The following is a 24,623-nucleotide window of genomic DNA, read 5'->3' on the forward strand; positions in this document are numbered from 1 at the left end:
ACTACACAATCGTCTTGTAAGAAGAGGCAAAGTTATGCACAGCCTGTTTCCTTGACTAACTCAAGACCAAATGCTAGGACTGAGTCTAAAACCCAGATCATCTGTGTGCTCAGCCAGCCTTGTTCCTTCTCTCGGGAAGCTTGCCATTTCTGTTTTCCTGATACAAACTGAGAAAGAGAGGCTATCAGCAAAAAGACAAGAGTCTTTCTAGGTAACCTGGGTGAGAGTGGCTATTTTCATTTGCTCTATGATAACGCCCACGTACCCACATTGAGCATATAGGGAGCCCTAATAACAGTGAAAGGGGGTTTCTCATTGCTAATTGATAAGGCTTCTTTCTTCTGTGCAATAGAAATTCCTAACACTGGGAAGCAAGATAATGGCCCTGCAGGGATGACACTGCTCACCAGGTTTTCACTCTATGAAAGAAATTTGTGTGTGTGTCGGGGATTTGACCCTCAATCTCCCTCTCTTGGTATCATAACGGGGTTATGTAGAAGTCATCACTCTAATACATAACAACTGTGTCTGTACATGCTCTTTTTAATCCAAAGAGAAGAGTTAAAGATGTAAGGTACGGTGTCACATAGTGAATTCTCTGTCTCCAAATGGTAATTAAATGTGTGATCACTAAAAATCTTTGAAATAATGTGGAGTCTTACTGAATTGTTTAGAACTACATAGGAGAAGGCAGAGTGAAAGACTAAGAAAGACCTGAGATGAACGTTACTTCTTCTGGAAAGTCCCTTTGGAACCCCCAAGACTGTAGGTAGACCTACTGTGTGCTCCTACAGCATAGTCACTGCTGCATGCCCAGCCCTGGGGAGTGCCCAGTAAATACAGTGGAATGAGCGAATCAAGTGGAGCCAGGGGAAGCAGAATTTAGTTGTGATACTCTCTTCTGGATATTGCATGTCAGTATCTATAATCTAGAATTTCAGTGTTATCAAAATGAATATATCTTTTTGAAACTTATTTCAAAAAGATGTAGTATGCATTAATGAAGATAATGTTTGGGCTTAGGGAAAGACGAGTTGAGTTCTTAGGAAGGAAGGTACTAGACAAGACAAATTTAAAGTTTTACTCCAAGCGGGCCATTTTGGCAAGCACTACAATTTAGAAAGCAGTGAACTACTTACAGCTTTTCAGCTTCAGAACAAATTTTAAGAAGTTTTAGACATGAATTACACAGAACAAATGAGAATTTGTACCATATAACGGCATGTGTTCTTAATTCATACCGTGTGCAGTGACTCATTGTGATTATACTAATTCATTGTGATTTCTGTTGCCAAAAAAGCAATTTATTGTTTCCTGAAATAAAGTAATATTTGCACCTTCTTTCTTGTACTCAGGTAGTAATGACACTTAAGTATCACTTTAGATTTGATTTATTCCCAATATGCTGATCATAAAAGCATGAAAGGAAATTATTTATAGTAGCATTTCTAGTAATATCCTAAAAATCAACAAAAGTATAAAAATCTCTATTGAATGAATCAGACACCTTAAAATATTCCTAATTATAGAGGCTTAATATTTTAATTATTGGTTTGATTCTAATGTCGAGGCACATCTTCTATTTCAAAGTCATATTTATACACAAGCAATTGAAATTGCATACTATCAAGCCTTTATTAAAGTAGATAAGAGGCACTAAAGAACTATGTGGGTATTTATTAATCCTGTGAATTTGTTATAAATAATTAATCACAAATCTCAAGAGATTCATTTCACTGAGTGCTTTCTCATTTTGGTTCTTTGTTCAAACCAAGGACTAGTAACTGAAATGAGAGCAGTTTTCAAAAGCAATTTATTATACTGCATGAGATTTTAATCAGAATTCTTGCTAAACTCCAGGCTGTCATAAAAGACTGAAGCTTTGTACACTAGAATGAATGAGGTCTTAGTGAATAATTATGAAAACTTCTGGTTTAATTACCACATCAGAAAAAAATGATATTGCTTAGAATCCAGTACAAAGAATATATTTTATCACCCACCACCACCACAGGAAATCTCTATACCCTTCTTGGCTTTTCCTTTTAATGTAATTTTCTTAAAAGCTTCAAGATAATTTTTAATCAGGCATGCTAAAATCTATCTAACCTATTAGTCACTAATAATATTCTTCAAGCCTATATATTAATGTTTCTACTGTTGTAAATTCATGATCATAAAATGAATTACAAAGTTTTGGAACTGGCCATCAATACTAACACACTGATACTTAGTTTTGGGTGATACTTGGGCATAAATACAAACACAAATATATTTTGTTTTAGAAAAACGTGTTACTGAATTATTTTGCACTTCTGAAAGAACTGCAAAAATTTTTCAAGCACAATAAGCGAATTCTTCTTTCAAAAAGAAATACTTAGCACATATGTTAGATTTGAAAATGACTAAGATCCATAGGAAACTGTAGAGAAAACAAGTGCCAGAAGTAAAATCCCAAAGCACTAAAACATTCTCACTGTATCTTCTGGCCATTTAAACACAACGCATGAATACTTGGTACAAGCAATTCATCCTGTGGCTATGATCAGATTCTATGGGTAGGGCAACCTTAAAGCCTCTTCACAGCATTCCATTATTTCTCTATCTTCCATACAAATCCAAAATACAGAATTTACTAAAAGTGATTTGCTTCTGAGACATTCTAATAAAAGGCATTTAGGAAGCAATTAATGCTGAGTGAACAATCAGTATTAATGAATTAAATCAGGTGTTGAAGAACAAATGCAAACTAGGTTAATTTTTCAACAGCAAATCAGCATCAGTATCTGGCTTTGGAAAGAAGTGCACACAAACATTACAATCACTCCCCTTTTGCCCTCTCCCACTTATAACCCCACTTAAAATCATTATCTTGCAGCAATGGTTTTAAAATTATCAGGCATGAAAAGAGTGAGATTTGTTATGTAACATATGCAACCTGTCCTAATCAGAGATTAAAATAGGAAGACATGCCTAATCATCAACATAATAAGATCCATTCGCCAGAGTTAGGCAATTATCCTTTATTTCACACTCCACAAAGACAAAGCACTCCTGTGAGACCTAAGCTGTCTTTGCAGCTCTCAGCTACCGTGGTGCAGAGAGGCTCAGTACTGACACCAAATCCCCAGAATAGAATCAACTTCAGATAAACATATTACTCACATACTGTTGAAGAGCTCGCGGTATGTTTCGTCACCTTTGCCTTCTGACATCAGGCTATCCAGTTTGTCAATTAGCTTGGCTTCCACCTGAAACATACCCAAATATTATTCTCTTTCCTCCCCTTCACAAGTAGGATTTCTAGGCAAGTTAAAACATATTTATTTATGCCAAGGAAAAAGCCAAGGTAAATTTTGTGAAAGTGACATTATCGGCTACAGCTAATAGCAGGCATCTCTTTGGAATTCTAAGGGACTAATCTAGATAGAGTTACTTGACTTCACACTCCCGGCTGGGTAGCGTTTATTGCTGCCAAAGACATCTATCTATTTGTTGATTCAAACACAAATGCTTGCAGCCCAGTTTAAATGTTTGAATTCTTTTTTAAGAGCTATAAAAACTGGCAAGTCCTGTTTCTTTTTTCTTTTTTTTAAACATCACTATATATAAGGACATCAGGAAACTAACATATCCACATACATTAATTTAAATCTTTGATGTGTTTTACATCTATTTTCTTTCTCAAAACAGTTTGAGGTTGCACTAGATCTTTGCTGAAGTTGAGAACTTGCCTTACCCACGTACAGATGGTAGATCCATAGCAATAGTCTAAGTCAGCAATAAGCAGCGAGAGAGAAAGGACATATTTCCTGAAAACTGTAGTCAAAACATTTATATTTTCCAGGATGTAAATCCTTTGGAACTTGAATATCAGGAATGGAAAAATATTCCTTCATCTATATCTATCTGAGGTGGAAGAGACAGAAAATGAAAAACTTCTCTATGGCCAAAGACAGTTAAAACATTTAGGGACTGGGAGGAATATTTGACTTTGTCAAAAGACTAAGTCCGATTATTATTCCTTTAAACCAAATTTCAATCAAGAGGTAAAGACAGGGGGGAAAGAAAGTGGAGTTTTCTTTCCTAAGTACAATTTTTAAATAGTCTTTCATTCATTTATCAGCTTTCTCGTAAATAAATGTGTACACCAATACAGGCGAAACACCCATGCTTTTGGCAGTAGGAGGGTTGCATGTCTGCAGTCAGATTGCTTGACCAGTTGACAACCATTCCTGAGATTTGAAGGAGGCTTCTTCTGGAGAAGCATGAGGAAGTGCCAAACCCTGTGGGCACACAGGTTTATGCCGTGACTGTGTGAACAGACAGTAGGCCTACTATCTCCAAAATGAAGGACCTGGCAGGGCAAAAGCAGTGGATTCCTTAAGAGATCTGCTTTTGTAATAAGAATGCCTGTTTTCCCAAAATTGGAGCATAAGTGTTAGAACCTATGTCAATGAGAAATGGTAAGCTCATTCCCTTGGAATTTCCTTTGTAAGAATTTCCACAGCTCTTTCCTTTAAATTAATTCTCAATGCTTCAAGCAAAGAGCAATAAAACATACTGTGAATCAAATGCTCAAAGCTAAGCGATTTGCCATATACAATGTGCAGACCACTGAGAGCTCAATGAGTTTAATCATTAACTCTCGATTCTTCTGCTCTGTGTCCAACTGGGTGCAAATAAAGTCTCTGCAAGTTCTTAAATACAGATCTGGGAAATCACAAAATTTTTCAGCTGAAAAGGAATCAAATGGTTTCAGGGCTTCACTGGAGGCTCAGGACAACACAGGATCTGAGAAGTATCCACGGCTGTGTGGCTTGGGAGTGGATAGGCCAGGCTGGAATCTAGGTCTGCTGGCCCAGTGTTCATTTCCCAACTCGGAGTTGAATCTGGAAGTTCACAGATGCTTCAGGAGAGCTGAAACTCTTCCAACTCTTCTGAGGAGTACTTCTGCCTACCTGTTTAAAGTTGCCACTCCGCCTCTGCTCCCAGTCCATCATATCATGAAAAATTGGAATCATGACATTCCGAAGATCTGGCTGGGGTATCAAGGTCACTTCTAGGAAGGGGCCAATCAGGGCAGGGATAAAATGAAGCTTGTGCTCTCCTAGAGTGAGAAAAATATTTGAGTTTCAATATATTCAATCTTAATATGATTTCAGAAATTAACATCATAAAATTTGTTTAAAACTATTGCTACAAATATATTCAATTATAGTTGTCTCCTCAAGCAAGAAAATAAAAGAAAATAATCCATGAGATACAATTACAAATTATATAAATAATCAGGAATTGGGGCCGGGCGCGGTGGCTCAAGCCTGTAATCCCAGCACTTTGGGAGGCCAAGACGGGCGGATCACAAGGTCAGGAGATCGAGACCATCCTGGCTAACCTGGTGAAACTCCATCTCTACTAAAAAATACAAAAAAAAAAAAAAAAAACTAGCCGGGCGAGGTGGCGGGCGCCTGTAGTCCCAGCTACTCGGGAGGCTGAGGCAGGAGAATGGCATGAACCCGGGGAGGCGGAGCTTGCAGTGAGCTGAGATCCGGCCACTGCACTCCAGCCTGGGTGACAGAGCGAGACTCCGTCTCAGACAAAAAAAAATAATAATAATAATCAGGAATTGGTTATGTACCTTATTGTACAGGCATACATTAAAATTTTTATGTGATCATTTAAAGTAAGGCTGAAGAAAGATAACATAGGTGAAGTTTTTCAATATAATTAAGTGAAAAAGCAAAAATCAAGTGCAATACAGTATGTATAGGAACATTTTTAATTAAAACACACATACACACACACACATACACACATACACACACACATATATATATATCTCTTAGTCTAGAGTATTATATCCCTAGTGTTAACCACAGAAGTTATCTCTGGATGGTGAGATTATGGGTGATTTTTGTATATGTAAAAAGGTGGTTAGGTGGTTCTCATCTGTATGATATAATTCTTCTTGAGTGTTTTTTTTGAGATGGAGTCTTGCTCTGTCACCCAGGCTGGAGTGCAGTGACACAAACTCAGCTCACTGCTACCTCTGCCTCCCAGGTTGAAGCAAGTCTCTGGTCTCAGCCTCCTGGGTAGCTGGGATTATAGGCACACGTCACCATGGACGGCTAATTTTTGTATTTTAGTACAGATGGGGTTTCACTATGTTGGCCAGGCTGGTCTCAAATTCCTGACCTCAGGTGATCTGTCCAGCTTGGCCTCCCAAAGTGCTAGGATTACAGCGTGAGCCACCACACCTGGCCTGTTTTTTAAAAAATAGAGATGGGGTCTCACAACGTTGCCTTGAATTCCTGGGCTCAAGCCATCTACCCGCCTTGGCCTCCCAAAGTGCTGGGATAATAGGCAATGAGCCACCGGGCTGGGCCCCTTGTATTTTTTCTTAACATAATAAATACACAACTTACATAAAAATCTAAATAGTGGTCCCCCCAAAAGAATATACACATTTTGTGAAAAGACTAAAATGTAACAATAGTGAACCCACAATGGTGTTTTACCAGGTGCTAAAAGGTATGGTATTAATAATTCAGAGGAAAGGAAGGTGGGGAATGTATGGACACAGATGGTTTCATGTAGCAGGTGAAAGTTAAGTCTATTATGCTGGTGAGTGTTAAGTCTATTATGCTAATCATCTTTGTTAAATCTCATAAGTTTCTAGTTCTATAATATGACTACCGCATGCTATGAAAAATACGTTCAAGAGCTAACCTTCAGCATCATGGCTGAAAGCACATGCTACTAAGAGCATCCACTTAGAATTTACAAGTTGGGAGGCTGAGCAGAAAGATAGCTGACTTCATGAAGGAGGGTAATTTTCCAGTGACACTGCAGATTCACAGTGCATAGGTATACTATAAATGACTTTAGAGGGTTTTTGTTGTTGTTGTTGTTGTTGTCGTTGAGACGGAGTCTCGCTCTGTCACCCAGGCTGGTGTGCAATGGCACAATCTCGGCTCATTGCAACCTCCGCCTCCCGGGCTCAAGTGATTCTCCTGCCTCAGCCTCCTGAGTAGCTAGGGTTACAGGCACGCACCACCACACCCAGCTAATTTTTGTATTTTCAGTAGAGATGGGGTTTCACCATATTGCCCAGGCTGGTCTTGAACTTCTGACCTCAGGTGATCCACCCACCTTGGCCTCCCAAAGTGCTGGGTTTACAGGCGTGAGCCACTGCACCTGGCTTAGAAGGGTTTTTTTTAAAGTAATGTGAATATGAAAGAATCTGGGGAGAAGCTAAAATGATGACTGAGATGAGAGCTGGGAAAACATGTGGATGTTTGTGAATTCACTGTTTTTTGGGATTGGAAGTGCCTTGGGAAACCTCCACCATCTTTGGAAGGTGGGCCCCCATCTCTGCACAATCGCCTTATTTTCGGTGCTATGGGACATTAGCAAGAAGATGACTAAGTCAATAGCAAGTTTTTCATATCTTGGCACAGAAAGTAACACTGACAATAGATGAACACATGAGGAAAGTGGGCACACAATGACTTCTGGACAATCAGTGAAATTGTTGAAACATTTCAAAGCTAAACCCATGTATTATTTTTTTCCTTTAGGCTAAAATATCCAGCATCAAGAAGAGTTGTTTGATTATTTCTACCCTCAAGTATTCACTCTCTAACATATCCTTAGAGTATGAGCATTTCTATCATGATAAAACTTTCTTCCCTCTCTCGATGACACAGAAGGGTACCTGTTACTGCACATAGCTGAATATTTTAGATTTGAAGGGCCATGTTGCAATACTGCACATGCCACCAATGTGAGAGAAGAGAATTTAGAAAAACTTCCCTACAGTCTGTAAGCCAGAGAGGTCATGGTGTCTTCTGTCTCTACACATCAACTTTCCTCAACAAGACATTACAGCAGTCAAAGAAATGATTTGAATTTTTAAGTACTGAAATTGCTATAAACACAAAAAGAGATAAAGCAGTAGGGGTTACTTCTTTCTTGTACATGTTTTGATAAGGAACAAATTATTCATTTCATAGACAGTTTGGGAAGTTTGGGGGAATGTCAAGATCATAAAAATGTACCTTATTCTATATTGTACATGTTTACTGTATTTCCATTTTATCAACTCATTCAGTCATTATTCATTCAGTGACTCAAGAAATAAGAATGTCTAGTGTATGTTAAACACTGTATTAGGAGAAATACTTGTAAATAGCTAAATCACAATGGGTATTTGGGCTATTGCTAAGCTACAAATCTAGTATCAAGAAAAAACAAAGGGTCGGGCACCGTGGTTCACGCCTGCAGTCCCAGAACTTTGGGAGGCCAAGGCAGGAGAACCGCTTGAGTCCAGGAGTTCAAGACCAGCCTGGGCAACATGGTGAAACCTCATCTGTACAAAAAATACAAAAAGTTAGCCAGACATGGTGTGTCACACTCAGAAGTTCAGTGTGGCAGGGGTCAGGGTTGGGTGAGGGAAGTGTTGGCAAAGAGGGTGACTTGGTTTGTAAGCTAAGCTGAGTGGAAGAGGGAGTTGGGTAGTTCAGCTGTGGGTGGTGGTGGCCGATTAGAGCTTTATTTTGTAAGAAAATAACTGGGAGAGTGTGGAAGATGGGCTGTAGTAGGGAGACAGATGCTGGAGGGCCAAGTAGGTTATCCAAGTAAATATGACAAAGATTGGTTCAAAAGCAGCAGCCATGGTAATACAGAAAAGGGGCAAGAGTATGAGTGAGAGTAAACACTGCTAAATGATATCAAATTTACAGAAGCAGAAGCCAACTTAAGACGGGAGGCAAGATCACGACTTCAGTTTGGGGCATGTTTGAGGTACTTCTAACACTGAATACTCTAGCAGCTGTCAAAGAGCCTGGTCTGGGGCTCAGGACAGAGGCCTGGGCTGGAGATGTACTATTTCAGAACTCTCAGTGATAAACAGGGTGAATGAAATCACATGGGGAAAACCTATGGCAAAATATAAAAGGAACACTTTGGAACACGACAGCCTGGGCACACATGTGCTGGGACAAGGGAGGAGCCGACTGAAGAGACATGGTGTGGGTTAGGGAAGGGGAAGTGGGAAAGAGGCAATGGGAAATGATAGAGAAGAGAAGGTTTTCAGAAGCAAAGAGGGGCAAAGTTGTCAAATGCAGTGACTCCTTAATAACATCTGGTACTTGTAAGCACTCCCTATGGCAGGCACTGCTCTGGGTGCTTTACATGTGTAATTTCATTTGCTCCCTACAACAACTCCAGTTGGTAGGAACTATCAACCTCCCACTTACAGAGAAGGCAGCTAAAATCCTGGGAAGTTAGGCAACTTGCCCAAAGTCACCCAGCTAGCTGGCTCTACAATGAATTCTTAATCACTATCCTAGGGATGGGACTCACTACAGGCCTTTAGATGTGTCAGAAGAGTAATGCAAGTGAAAACCTGATTACAATGAATTACAAAGTAAAAAGAGAGAGAGACAAGGTAAGCTGGCAAGGATTGCCAATTTCTTCTCTTAAAGTTGTCTGAGAGTAAATGCAAGAAAGCTAATTAGGAACTTGAGGCATGGAAATGAAGAGCGATTTTTTTTGTCTTTCTGATGGGAGAGTGCAATCACATGTGTCATTTGTCCCACATTAATCCATCATTCCATGTGGTTGGGATGGGGTTGGGGAGTCCTCACTCTACTGCCCCAGCCTCAAGAGTAGGCATATAACCTGGGCCTTGCCAAAAAGATAGCTTCAGCTGGGTTCAGTGGCACTCCTGGTAGTTACTCAGAGGCTAAGGCAGGAGGATCATGGAAGCCCAGAATGAAGTACAGCTGAGAAACATAAGGACTTCTTTAAACAAACAAACAAAACCCAGCTTCATCCCTGGCCCCAGGGACTGGTTCATGATAGGCACATCACCCAGCAGGAACAATCTGTGGTTCTGTGCGACATTCTAAAAGGAACTTGGAAAAGAGGAAATAGGCTCGAAGCTGATGGAAGCCATTTTCCCACAGAGTGGAGAAAGCCTGAGAGTACACAGAGGTTAAAGTCCACACGCAGAACAAAGGAGAGCTGGGAAACAGCCAGCTCTGATGTGTGTCCTCTTGAAAATTGTCATGCCTGAAGCCAGATCCACCTATGGGCTTCCTAGCTCCCAGAGACAATGTATTTCTTTAACATGAATTTGGTGTTTTGATCTTTGACTTTGTCACATGTCAACGGAGCTCTGCTATACTAGTTAGAATGTAAGCACCAGTACCCTCTGTCAAAGGCCCTCTGAACAGGGTCCTGCCTACCCTCTGCAGACCAATATGGTGATAAGGAGGAGATGGGAAGCTCTGTGCTAAGACCTTCATAAGCCTGAATTTCCTTGGAATTTCCATCCTCCTGGAAAAGGTACCTTTGACAGAGGCCACTGGTCTGAACAACCTTCTATCTTGAAAATACCTAGACGGCTATGCATCAACTTCTCAACCACAGTCTGTGATGCTGTCCCAAGGCCGTCTCAGATATCCGCCTCCACTAGGAACTGGATATCCTTGCCTTTAGCCTGTATCCTGAGTGCCCTAGGGGACCAAGGTCCTCATGATCTCCACTGGCAAGATGCTCACCCCCCCTTTAGCTGCACCCTGGGGCATCTGGGATGTCCCCCATTCTTGGGAATGGGTGCTCCCCAGAGACCTTACACCATCAGAGAGTGCCTCTCTATCACAGGAGGCAGGCTGATTTTACCTTGGGTTGAGTGTCAGTGTGAGTTACAGTGATCAAAATGTTTTGGGCATCTAGCCAGAAATACAGCTCCAAACACAATCCTCAGACCTGTGCCCATTTGAAAGTCCCTTTATATCACCAAAGTCATGTAGTTCTTTCCTCTCTCTCAAGGTTTCAACAAACGTAACTTAATTGTTTCTCACTAATGCATGACACATTGCTAGTTCTTTGCAGTACACTGAAGCTTTGCAACTTTTCCTTTTTACATTTTTCTACTGCTACTTCTGTGAACAGGAAAGTTCTTCCTTCAGCAGTTGGGAGTAAGATATCTTCTGTAGCCAAATGTTAGTCTCAATATTTTCCCATCAGCAAAAAGATGGCCATTTGGTTTCTACGTTCTTTTAAGGCACCTATAGTGTTTTCTATTAAAATGGTACTTAATTAGTAGGGGATTTTAAGTTTGTAAGTTAACGGAACCATTTTTTTTAAAGGTAAGTGCTTTAGCATGGGCCACAATAGCAGGCAATCTAGCACATTTCCTCTGTTAAAGAAGCCTTGCCCAAAGGCAACACAGTCTCTCCAAGATCCATTTTTTAGAAGGCCAGCCAAACCACAAATATAGGAAGTCAAAGGGGAATCACACAAGGTGGACGAGCTAAGGTTGCGTGGGTAAGCGTGGTTAGTCCCATCCGTCACTTAGTTCATCCAGTTCCATGACTTGCAGGACCATGCCTTCAACCATGGGTGACAGATTTAACATGGTGCCAAGATCCAAAAACCAGAAAGGGAAACAGTCGGAGAATTCTCCCTGTCTTCTCCTCCACCCTGGGTCATACGGAAAGGAAGACAACTAAAAAAATGCTTTTATTCTCACTTCTTTTTCTAAATGGGTCATAAATTATCTTCAGCTTACACCCCTCTGAAGTGCACTCTAAAACACCAGAACTTCCTTAATCTTAGAACTTTAAAGAGAAAAGCAACTCATTTTCTTTTGCACAAGGACATGGCATTTTAACCAAACCTTTGCAACCCAGCTCTTTTAGCAATCTTATCAGGTAGGGCCAGGGAAAAAGTTCCCCAAAATTAAAAAAGCAACTTCCAGGGGAACCATCTAAAAATCCCCCTTATTTGGGGCCCCTTTAAGTTCCCTTCTTATGACAGAGCCTTAGGCAAATAAAGGAAAACTTAGGCTGATTTTCCAAAGACCCTAATAGGTATACAGAAGTTTTCCAAAATTTAACTCAAGTATTTCACCTCACAAGGAAGGATGTTATACTGCTCCTAAACCGGAACCTAATGGTAGCTAAAAAGCAAGCAGCTCAATTTCAGAGGTGAGCAATATATTTCCCATAATACCACAAAAGGGAAGAAAACAAACAAGGAAAGCAAAAAAAATTGTAGAAACACCATTCCCAATTGGGAGGGAAGCAGTTCCAGTAAACACTTCTGATTGAAATCCCAACAACTCAGGAAATAAATGAAAAAAAGAAAGTACTTTTTAATATGCATTTTAGAAGTCCTGTGGAAAACCAGGGCCAAACCTCTTAATTACTCTAAACTGTCTATAATAGACCACAAGACAGGTAAGAATCCTGTAGCCTTTATGAAAAGGCTGAGAAAGGCACTAATAGAATACAACTCCTTAACCCCAATTCAGTCAAGGGATGGTTCGTTCTAAAAAACAAGTTTATTACACAGGCAGCTGCCAATATTAAAAGGAAACTACAAAAGCAAGCTATGGGACCAAACAGCACCTTAGAAAGCCTCCTAACAGTGGCTAATTTGGTCTTTTATAATAGGGACCAGAAGGAGGCCCAAAGGAAAAAGAAAAAGCTCGGCAGAAGGACAAAGGCTCTAGCAGCAGCTTTGCAGGCTTGCAAAGTCCAGGATCCCCGAAGTGCATCTGCTAGCTGCTATTAGTGTGGCAGGCCAGGGCATTTTAAAAAGAAATGCCCAGGCAGCAAGAAAAAGCCATCTCAACCCTGTCCAGCCTGTGGCGGAGACCACTGGAGACAGAACTGCCCCCAGAGGTGGAGGTCACTGGGTTCAGGACCAGTCTCACAGATGGTCCAGCAGGACTGATGGATCCTAGGGCTCAAGCCCTGGCTCCAGCGGCTCAAACTGCCATTATAGCATGAGAGCTCTGAGTAATTCTGAAAATTAAAGCAAGGAAAGTGAACCTCCTTCTAAACATTAAAGCCAGTCTCTTTCTTTTCTCCTCTCTAAACCAGGCCTCCCCTCTTCCCATAGCAAGACCATAAGGGGTATCTCAGGAAAAACTCTAATCCAATATTTTTCTCAATCTTAGTTGCAGTTAGGAGGACCTATTACACACACATGCTTCCAAGCCATTGTCATAATAGCTCTACTAGTCAAAAAAGCCTCCAATTTAACCCTAGAAAATTATTTAACTGTTTATACCCCACATAATGTGGCAGAATTACTGTCCTCTAGGGAAAACTCTTAGCTAACAGCCAGTAAAACAAGAAATACATAAGGCAGGATAAGCAGTAGTCACTCTAAATAATGTCTCTCCCCAGGCACAGTGCTCAATTCACTAAGCTGATAGTTCTTACAAGAGCACTTGAATTAAGCAAAGGAAAGGTAGCTAACATTTATACTAACTCCAAGTATGCTTTCCTAATTTTCCATGCTCATGTTGCCATTTGAAAGGAAAGATATCCGCTTACCACTAATGACTCTCCTATAAAATATCACCAGAAAATCTATAGGTTATTATCCTCAGTTTTTCTTCCACAAGAAATAGCAAGAATGCATTGTAGGGGACATCAAAAAGAAACAAGTGAAGTAGCCAAAGGAAATCAATTGACTAATCAGGTAGCTAGGTCAAAGGCAAGGAAGCCTCAAGGCATCAACATGCTTCAAACCTCTTCTAATCTAGGAAGGCTCCATAAAAGAAATTAAACTTCAGTATTCCTTATAGAAATAAAATAGGCCACTTCTCAAGGGCATACTTTCCAGCCCTCAGAATTGCTATGGTCAAATAATGGCAAACTCCATTTGCCAGCCTCCAGCCAATGGAAAGTTCTTAAAATCCTTCACCAAGATTTTCACTTGGGAAAGGATAAAACTTATTAATGTGCTCAGATATTGTTTTCAGGCAGAAAACCTCTAAATTGGTTAAGCATGTAACCTCTCTATTACTTCCAACAAAAATTGACACAACTAGCAGAAGCTCAACCCCAGAAAATAGAGCCATCTTTATTCAACCCAGGACATTTAGTATTAGCAAAAACTCTCATCTCTCTTTCCTTCCATAAGCCAAGCTGGAAAGGGCCCTACGCTGTTCTTCTTTCAATCCCTTTGGCAATAAAAGTTACAGAAATCAACTTCTGGATACATCACACTCAAGTCAAAGCCTAAAAAGCTAAGGGAGCAACCCCTGACAGCCCAGAGGAACGTCCTAAATATCAGTGTGAAGAAATAGAAAATCTTAAGCTAAAACTCATAAAAAAAAATAAGTAACTACGTAAGGGCTATTCATCTTAATCCCACTCCTACCTAACCTTTCCTCTCAAAGTTCACCACCAAATATTAAAACTTCTTTTTAACTCATATTTGCAAACAAATTTTAATTATACATGGGATTGCATTTGTAACTTTATAAATCTACGAAGGAGATTATATCTTGGCAAGTAAAGAAATAATTTTAAATGGAAATTATTTACTATGCCACTCTTGTGGGAACTGTTATCATCCTGCTACTATTTGCACTAAAACTATACACTGTGTCACCCACAATGTGGAATTCTGGTTGAAAAATTCTAATTGCTGTAATATTTTGCCTGATTATCATCCTTATAACAGGATTAATAATTGCAGGAAAGATTTACTCAAGGTTGTTTTGCTTATAGCAAAAGTAATAGGAATAAAAAGTAAGTATAAAAGTTTTACTATCACTAAGTTTAATAGGCCTTTTTACTAAAGGTTGATAATACAATACACTTTAAGCTAGGAAAAGAAGGTTATTAAAAAAAGATTTTATGCAAGGAAAGATTTTTATGGTAAATACAGTCCTAAAAAAAAATACAACTGGTTATTTGAAAGAAGGATGTTTAGAACAAGTCAGAAAGTTTAAGTATGTTGTAGAGTTTGTGGAAGTTATTAAAAAATTAATAAAGAAAAGAAATTGTCAAATTAATGCTAAAATTATTTTAGCCACCCAATAACATATCTCTCCCAATCATATTGCAAGGTACAAAAATAGCCTAAGCCTAAAATTACTCTCTAACGGCAAGTCAAGGGGCAAATACATGCTTTTCCTCAAGAAAAATGTTCCTTTTATATTAATGTTTCTGGTAATGTTCAGCACATCTAGTAAAGGCAAAACGGTATTGCAATCCATTGGTGTAACAAACAGGTGTCAAACTCTACTGTCAGTTACGGTCTATAGGACCCCCACTAATGGTGGTAATCTTAATGCTCATATTCTAACCCTGTATTTTAAATCTTCTTGTACAATTTATCTTTTTTTGCCTAAAGGTAACCAAACTCCAAACAGTGCTGCAAACAAAGCCAAACATAGACACGCTATTCTTCCAAAAACCCTTAAATCAACCTCAGGAGAAGGCCCAACTCCTGTTCCCCCACACGGCACCCCTTTTCAACAGGAAGTAGCCAGAAAGAATCGGCATCCAACATCCCCTAATAGCAGTTAGGTTTACTTCTCTTTAAAGGGGGAATAACACAGTAGTTATTAAGAAATAACTTTTAGGCAGATAGCAGGGGTAAAGGTTCTCAGTGAAAATTTTCCTGCAATAAAAAGCAACTGCCCGAAACATTTCTTCTCTAACAGAAAAGGCAGCTGAAGAGCCAGGCTGGCAAACTCCAATATGCGAATACCAGCGATCAAAAACTAGGTCCATCTGACATGGCCAATATGGCGATTCCTGCTTTCTCCTTGTCACCACCTGTGCCAAGTGTCATGGCCACCTCCGGATAACACCACGTGTTCAGAACATCATGGTGACCCACATTTGCATATTAAAGGACTAAGGTGGGAGGGCCAGGTTTTTTTCGGGCTATGTAAATGACACACCTGGTCAAACCAATCCCCTGGGCCCATGCAAATCAAACATCACCTCTTCCAGCCTCTGATATAACTGACCATTTTTCCGCTGCTCACGCAGTCTTTGTTTCAAGCCCCCCCACCTCTGTCTCTGTAGAAGGGAGCTGTTTTCTTCTTTCTTGCCTATTAAACTTTTCGTTCCTTAAAACCACTCCACGTGTGTGTGTGTCCTTTTACCTAAATCAGTGCAAGACCAAAAACCCTGGTGTTCTTCCATTCATCAGAGCCGTATCATCACTATCTCCAAATTACTTATTCATATCCATTACGTGTGAGGAAGAAACGTGGCTCATAACTCCTTTTGCATTCCTACCTTTATTTTTGACCTAGATATTCCTTTGTCTTTCCCAAAGGACTGCTTAGTTTTCATCAGAGCAGGAACACCTCAAAAAAACTTTTTTATTAATCTAATTGTATGTTTACTGCCCAATAGAATCCTTTTTTTTTTTTTTTTTTTTTTTTTTTTGAGACAGAGTCTTGCTCTTTTGCCCAGGCTGGAGTGCAGTGGCACGATCTCAGCTCACTGCAAGCTCCGCCTCCTGGGTTCATGCCATTCTCCTGCCTCAGCTTCCTGAGTAGCTGGGACTACAGGCGCCCACCACCACACCTGGCTAATTTTTTTTTCTTTTTTCTTTTGTATTTTTAGTAGAGATGGGGTTTCACCATGTTAGCCAAGATGGTCTTGATCTCCTGACCTTGTGATCTGCCCGCCTTGGCCTCCCAAAGTGCTGGGATTACAGACATGAGCCACCGTGCCCAGCCAGAATAAATACTATCAAGACTGACAAACTCACTGAAATATAAATTCATAGCTCTCCCTATATTTTCCTCATTCTATCAACATACACAATTCCAGCCAGTAACTAGCAGCTAGCATTTGCAATTCCTTCCCTCAGTTATTTTTGTCAGGGTAGAAAACCCATGCAACCTGAACTCAATCACTCTTATTGTCATTTTAAAAAGCCTAAACCCACTAAACAGCTTATCAAGATGTTCTGGAAATTGAGTGGGGGGAAAGAAAAAAGGGGGAAGAAAATTTCTGTTAGGGCAAAGGCTCACAAATTCTGAGATTAACAGGTCTTGCATTTGTTCCACAACCCTGCTCCAGGAGATGGCTGCTGGGGCTCAAAGCCCAGTCACAGAGGCTGCACCCCAGCAGAGCCCCAGCTATGCTCTCTCTGCTGCCTTGACTCTGTCTAATAAACCTTTGCACAGCTTTTGGGTGTGTGTGAAAAAAGAAGGATGGAAGAGAGAGGGAATACAAAATGAAACTGAATTTCCTGCCAGCCCAAGTAGTTCTCCCATGCCTGAGTTGGTAGATGAGATTCAGAGCTTCTATGTTACTATCTTGGTCTTTAGTCTTTCCAGAGCCTGGCATCCCTTGGCCTCTCTAATGAAGACCATATTAGCATGCACTTGCTTGAGTACTTTTGAATCTCATCAAAAAAATCTCTTCCACTTATGATATTTTACAAACAAATCTTCTTCTTTAAATTTTTTTAATATGAAAAATTTCAAATGCACACAAAATCACAGAAAATAGTAAAAAAATAAAAATAAAAAAAAAAAAATAAAACTCCATACATCCATCACCTAGCTTCAATAATTATCAAGACTCTTGTCCTTCCCATTTTACCTAATACCTCAACTATTTCTTTTTCTAGAGTACTTTAAAGCAGGCCTGAGACATTGTATCAGTCTACTTGTACACACATCAGTAAGCATCTTTAACAGACAGGACATTTTACAAATATAGACTTAGAATGCCTTTATCACACCTAACAAAGACAAATAATAATTCCTTAAATTAATTTAAAACCCAGCCTATATTAAAATTTCCTCTGATGGTCTTAAAACATGTCATGTATAGCTGGTTTCTTTCAATCACAATTCAAAGTCCATATACTACATTCTGTAGCCTGATTTTTCCATTGACAGTAAGGTCAGAGAAGCCACACCTACATTTAAGTCACTGTGCAGGAATGCATGAGAATAGCTTATTTGCTGAAAACATACTTTGGGAACACGGAATCTGCAAACCTGAACAGGCTCTCCAACCACAGAAAATTTAATTCCTGCAGAACCGGCAAAGCAATTTTGAGCTATGTACAGCAACAGCAAAATAAACTTCATTTAAATGACTTCTTTTTAAACCATAGATTTAGTATACTTTCTCTATCTCTAATTGTCGGCCACATGGTCTTATTTTGAAGTATTTAGGGCACCTGCTACTTGGGCTGTTGGAGTTTTACATTTAAGCACACAGAACAGCCTGCTAGGGAAGTATTGATTTTTTTTTTCCTACAGCAGTTACAAGACGCTATGTTTGCAAATGTGGAACAAAGAGCTCACTTTATATTTAGTAAGAATGTTAGTTCATCTAAAAATAGAAAGAAAAACTTAACCTTGAAGAAAGATAAAAGCCAATGCTGGAACACAGTAGTAAAGACCAACCTTTTTCTCTGTTCTTGCAAGCAGGGGTAGAGATGGGTAAAGTTTCGGGGAAAATATATGCCCTCCTCCACCACGGCTCTTGACAGAACATTTTTTAGCCCTTCAACTTAGAAAATGAAAACGCTGAGGAATACCATATTTAAGAAAAGGTGTTTACTTATCACTAGCTGGCTTTGATGCTCCAAAAATACATTATTTGACCAAAACTGCAAATGAGATACCACCTCATACCCATGAGGATGACTCCTGTCAAAAAACCAGGAAATAACAAATGCTGGAGAGAAAATGGAGAAACTAGAATGTGTGTGCTCCGTTGGTGAGAATGTAAAATGTTACAGCAGCTGTGGAGAACAGCTCCTCAAAAAATTAACAATAGAATTACCATATGATCCAGCAATTCCACTTCTGGCTATATACCGAAAAGAACTGAAAGCCAGATCTCAGAGATATTTTATATGCCCACGTTCATAGCAGCACTATTCACAACAGACAAAAGGCAGAAGCAACCCAAATGTCCACTGAGGAATGAATGAATAAAGCAAATGTGGTATATGCATACAATAGAATATTATTCGGCCTTAAAAAGGAAAATTTTGATACATTACAACATGAATGAATCTTGAGGACAATCTGTTAAGCAAAATAAGCCAGTTACAAAAAGATAAATTCTGTATGATTCCACTTTTGTGAAGTACCTACAGTAGTTAAATTCATAGAGACAGAAAGTAGAATGTTAGTACCAGGGGCTGGGGAGACAGGGGAATGAGAAGTTATTGTTTATTGGGTATAGAATTTCAGCTTTACAAGATGAAAAGAGTTCTAGAGATGGATGGTGGTGATGGTTGCACTGAAGTATGAATATACTTAGTATCACTGAGCTGTGCCCTGTGTAGTTAGAATGTACATTTATTTTTATTTATTTTTATTTTTTTTGAGACAGAGTCTTGCTCTGTCCCCCATGCTGGAGTGCAATGGCACAATCCTGGCTCACTGCAACCTCTGCCTTCCAGATTCAAGCGATTCTCCTGCCTCAGCCTCCCGAGTAGCTAGGATTACAGGCATATGCTACCATACCCAGCTAATTTTTATATTTTTATATTTTTAGCAGAGATGGGGTTTTGCCATGTTTGCCAGGCTGGTCTCGAACTCCTGACCTCATGTGATCCACCCACCTCAGCCTCCCAAAATGCTGGGATTACAGGTGTAAGCCACTGCACCCAGCCAAGATGTACATGTTTTGTGTATTTTACCACAATTAAAAAATACTTTAAAACTAAATATTAATTATATGAGCAGGATGATGTGTTCAGTGCTCTGTATGCACTGGAGACAGGCAGCATGACTTAAGGTTCCTGGCAAGAGCTTAAAGCCTTTCTGTCCCCAGGATCCACTGCTGTCTCACAAGGGAAGAAGAGAAGCCCTGCCTCGTTGACCTGTGGAGGACTATTTGTTGTCTTTAGACAACAAAACCTTTTGATTTTATTTCTATGTTCCCAACAGACTTCATAGAACTAGGGCTGAAGCACAAACTAGCAGAGCCATGGATTCATTCTGGTAGACGTAAAAATGGGTGCTCATGGCTCTGCTTGCAAAAACTCCAAGACTGAGGGGACAGCAGAAGAGAAGTTAGAACTCGCTTCCTCCAGTTGTGTGAACTAAATATACTAAAGGATCCAAATATTTACTTATTCAGAACAAAGGTTAAACTGTCTTTATGTAAATAATCATTATAAAAGCACATTTAATACTACAGATAAGTTGTTACATAATTTTAGAATTATAAAATATGTCAAGCACACACAACTAAATGTCTATTAGTCAGATGATTTATGGTTAAAAATAACACTAAACGTAAGCAGTTCTAGGTCTCAGAGGGTTGAAAAATTGCTCACAGGTTGCTAAGGGATATAATGATCAGATTTTAAAATCCTACAGCGTTAAGTTTAAAAGCAGACAAGTCACTGAATTACATGTGTCTTTCCCCTCCCTGTCCTCAGTAGAATGGAAAAAAACAACATGTTTCCAGCATATGGAAGAATTTCAACACTTCAGAGGTAAACATCAATGACCAAATCTGATTTAAAAGTATTATCCAGTAAAATGTGTATTTCTAAATTAGACCAACTACATAGTTTCAAGTGGATAAAAGTACATTAAGTGACCTTGGGCATTTCCTCCCTTCATCTTATTTTCTAAAAGTTAGTGCATTTTGTATCTATTAAAAATATTGAGGATCTTGATATGTGAAATCATAAAAGCTTACTAGCTTTACTAAAACATGATGATGTTGTCTTTGTCAGGCTTTCTCACAGTTCCAACTAAACTGGACAAAATTTTAAAATATAAGATTTTAAAACTAAGATTTTAATAGGTGTGGACCATTTTTTCTTACGTCCTCCAAAATACTTGCATATATCCAGTGCTTCATAAACTTAGTCAAATTGAATTTATTGGACTGTTACATTAAAACTAGAAAGTTTATAATTACCTGAATAAATTCACTTATAGTATTCGAATTCTCAACATGACATATTTATAAGTAAACCAAATGATAACTAATGTATTTTGATATTCCTAAGTAACAAGCTGATCTAAGGCCTATAAGGGGTATCAACATATCACTCTGAATACTTATTCTTCTCCTCATTTTATAAAAATATATATTGGAAGGGAGGCTTTAACATTTCCGAATATTTTCCAATTCTAGCTATTGCACAACACCAACAAACCTTAAAATTCACCTAATATTTGGGAAGTCTTTAAAAGTCTAGACACAACTCTTGGGAAATAATGCAGTAACCAAGGAATGAAATGAAAATTTACACTGACCCTACGCTTGAACCATGTCATGCTGGGAATCTGTAAGTTGAGTATAAAGGAGGAGCCTTTTCTAAAAGAGTCTTAAGATTGTGCTAGAGCTAAGTCTTTAGGGCTGTAACAACAAAGAAAGAGGATAAACTAAAGCAGTGCTTTTCAGTTTTTAGCTAAGTACATAAGAATCACTTGGAGAACTTGCTAAAACAGACTGCTGTGCCCCAATTCCAGAGATGGTGTTTCAGTAGGTCTAAGGTGGAGTGAGAGATTTTGCATTTCTTACAAGCTTCTAAGGATGCTGATGCTACATTATAACAAAATACTGCATTATAGAGATTGATATGCTCCAGAAATTTTCCATATTCTCTAGATCTCTGAGAAAAACAGAGAAGTAATTTAACATAAAAACCAGGGAGGCAGAAATACTTTCATTTTAGAAGAAAGACAAAAGAGAGGATAAAAGTTTATGAAGTATACAGTGACACGTTTAGGGAGATTACATGTGACAGCTTTACTTAGCAGCCTGAGGGTCATGGGACTAAATGCATAGCTATTATGGTTTGGATACAGGTTTATGTGGAAATAACCATCGATGGCAATGCTGAGATGCATCTGGAACAGGAACTGGCCATGCTTTTTAACATTCTTGTAACTCAACAGAATCTGTCCTGCTCTCATAATTTGAGCCCAGAAAAGAGCTTACACAATCACAAGTGCATTCAAACAGATTCAATGCAGCATTCTCTCAAAAACATCTTGCTAAATTAATGTCGAATGCAATACGGACACTACAAGGGCCTTGATCTTCTTTAGAAACAATAAGGACACAAAGAATGAATGAAACCTGAAAAACCTGAAGACTAAGAAGAGCAGTCTCCAAATAAGAAAACTATTTTTGAGCTGCAACTAAAGACAGACCATGATATCTTCTGGCTGGCCTTACATAGTTGAAGGTTGTTTTCAAGATGATAACTCTTTTATTTTTTTGTCAGTCTCACTCTGTCGCTCAGGCTGGAGTGCAGTGGTGCAGTCTTGGTTCACTGCAACCTCCACCTCCCAGGTTCAAGTGATTCTCCTGCCTCAACCTCCCAAGTAGCTGAGATTACAGGTGCCCACCACCACACCTGGCTAATTTTTGTATTTTTATTAAAGACAGTGTTTCACCATGTTGGCCAGGCTAGTCTCAAACTCCTGACCTCAAGTGATCTGCCTGCTCCAGCCTCCCAAAGTGCTGGGATTACAGGCATGGGTCATTGCTCCTGGCTTCATTTTTTTTTTTTTTCCTTTTCCTGAAATCACCAGCAAGCATTGAACACTGGGCTTAATTATATATACCAAAGTCCCTCAAGTTGTTATGTATATTTGAGGAATAAACATACCCTATTAAAAAAAATCACCCTGTAATGATTCTGCTCAAAAATCAGTCTGTAACATGAGTGGAAGTAAAACAATAATGGTTCTATTTTCATTCACAGAAAACAAATCCTTCCATCTTCAAGTTGTGCTTGGATGAGCCCAAGAGAAAAGATACTTTCAGGTCATTACATATTCAACTCAAATAGGTCAATCTCTTTAATAAATAAAAGAGGAGCATTAAGATGCAGTAATAGTAAATGAATACTAAAAACTTGCATAGTTAATATACCAAATGAAATAAGTTACAAATCTCTAGAAAGGGACCTTATGCCAATGAATTTTAAAACAATTTGTTTTCCAAATATTATTGTTTTCTATGTGACCAGATCTGTGCCATCAATTTTCTGGGATAATACACTCTATCTGCTATGGCAGATTAACAAAATTGGATCTAACAGTTTCTTAGCAACTGCAGATGCTTTTAAAATCCTTTGGCTATACTCCTTATGATATAGGACAATGTTTTCAAGTTTTTAAGAGTAGTGACGTTCAAGTCAATGTTTCATGAAGTTTAACCTAAATTTATTATGATTCATAGCTTCAATTCAGAGTTCTAGAAATTTTGAGTTGTTACAGTTCCAAATTCTGAAAGGTTACCTCACCGCTGGAAATATGGGTAATGTTGGAGCAATGCTAGATTATAAAATTTATCATTAATTAATAATGAAACACACAAAGGTAAGGTGACTTTTCTTAGAGACCAATTTAAAGAATTTGTTGTAACCTTATTCAATGCCAAAGTGTCAATTATTTTCTATAGATGTTTATTGATTTAGACATTGGGTTTCAAATGGTGTCACTGGTAAATTGCCTTTCTTCATTTGTACACCTCAAGGTACAGCGAGGAACTGTACAGTAGATGTGGCTTCTCTTTTCCTCACTTACCTAGGTTTTGCCACATGCTGAAAATTTCACAACCCATTGTTACCCGCATGTCACCATACCTGAAATAGAACAAAAAACCAAACCTGATACAATGCCTCCAGAACAAAGGACTATTTGTGTGTCTTTAGGATACAATCTATCATTCCGAATTAAAAGGCAAGGAGTTTTAAATTAAAGATGTTTAATATATATGTCACGATGCCTCTAAGTCAAATCCTCATGTAAACCTTTTAGTAAAACAGATCTATTTCACAATTTTTTGCATCTATAGACATTTTGAATCCTGAAAGAGCCAGGTCAAAACAATGTGTAAACATGTTTGAAACATTAAGACGTCAAGAAAAGACTGCTTCTTGACCCCCTGGTCACCGGTTCTTCACTGTGTGATTTCCAGTTATGGGCATTCTAATTTATGAATCATTTGAACTAAATATTCTTTAAGAGGTAACATTTCTCACCTGATTATACATTGATACTTACTTTTCTAACACCTTTTTCTTCTTGGAAGGTGTGAACATCTCCAACTGCAGACACAACTGGTTTATAAAAATGACTGCGAGGTAAAAGTAGGAATCCCAGATCTAAAACAAGAACAAGATATTTCAATACTATGGTGTTACAAGCATATTGACAGGTGAAGTGACATAGTATTTTGGATTTGCTTCAAAAGTGGTTGAGGGTATAGTTGAAGTAAGACTGACCATGAGTTGATAATAGATGAAGCCGGATATGGGTACAGCATGGGGGTTCATTATACTATTTTCTCTAATTGTACATATGCTTGAAATTTTCTAAAACAAAGAAGTAACTAAATAAATAAGTACTATTATTATCTAGGTGTATATTGCTCCAAAGCTGTATTCCAGGTTTCATGAGCTTTTTGGTATATGCTAAAAGGTAGATGTGTGACTTCTCTTGTAATATGTCTGAGTATCTCCAAGAAGATGAAGTATAAGATGGATTTCTTTATTCCTGTGTGAGTTCATTTTTGGAACTCCTTTTAGCGTAGAACTTGTAAAAAATGCATACACTTCTTCAGATATGCTAATTGCTTTAAATTCAGACATTATATAAAAATTCCCTGCCCAGGCAAATCTTTTAAGTTTTCTTATACCAAAAAACAGAATCAGAAAGAGATCTGAATAAAGTTTCCTGAAATAAACTTAGCAAAAAAAAAAAAAAGGACATAATGGAAGGAACACACTTCTCCACTGACACCACATAAAATTAAAGACAAATAACAAACCAGGAGACATATGACACAGAATCAGTGTCTGTTATATATAAAGAGCTCTTA

At 38.7% G+C, this 24,623-nt stretch overlaps 1 protein-coding gene across 4 annotated transcripts in view; it reads right to left on the reverse strand.

Annotated features, from left to right (window-relative positions):
* Positions 1 to 24,623, reverse strand: part of DOCK4 (dedicator of cytokinesis 4) — a 469,859-nt gene that overhangs the window by 58,942 nt on the left and 386,294 nt on the right. For all 4 annotated transcript variants that reach the window (XM_077997203.1, XM_077997201.1, XM_077997202.1 and 1 more), the window contains exons 29-32: positions 23,807 to 23,907; positions 23,327 to 23,385; positions 4,962 to 5,110; positions 3,166 to 3,251 (exon numbers count right to left, since the gene is read on the reverse strand). In XM_077997203.1, the coding sequence (XP_077853329.1) occupies positions 3,166 to 3,251; positions 4,962 to 5,110; positions 23,327 to 23,385; positions 23,807 to 23,907 (395 nt within the window). The remainder of the gene's footprint in view (positions 1 to 3,165; positions 3,252 to 4,961; positions 5,111 to 23,326; positions 23,386 to 23,806; positions 23,908 to 24,623) is intronic.

This window comes from Macaca mulatta, chromosome 3, assembly GCF_049350105.2.
Source record: "Macaca mulatta isolate MMU2019108-1 chromosome 3, T2T-MMU8v2.0, whole genome shotgun sequence".
In the NCBI taxonomy this organism is placed as follows: Eukaryota; Metazoa; Chordata; class Mammalia; order Primates; family Cercopithecidae; genus Macaca; species Macaca mulatta.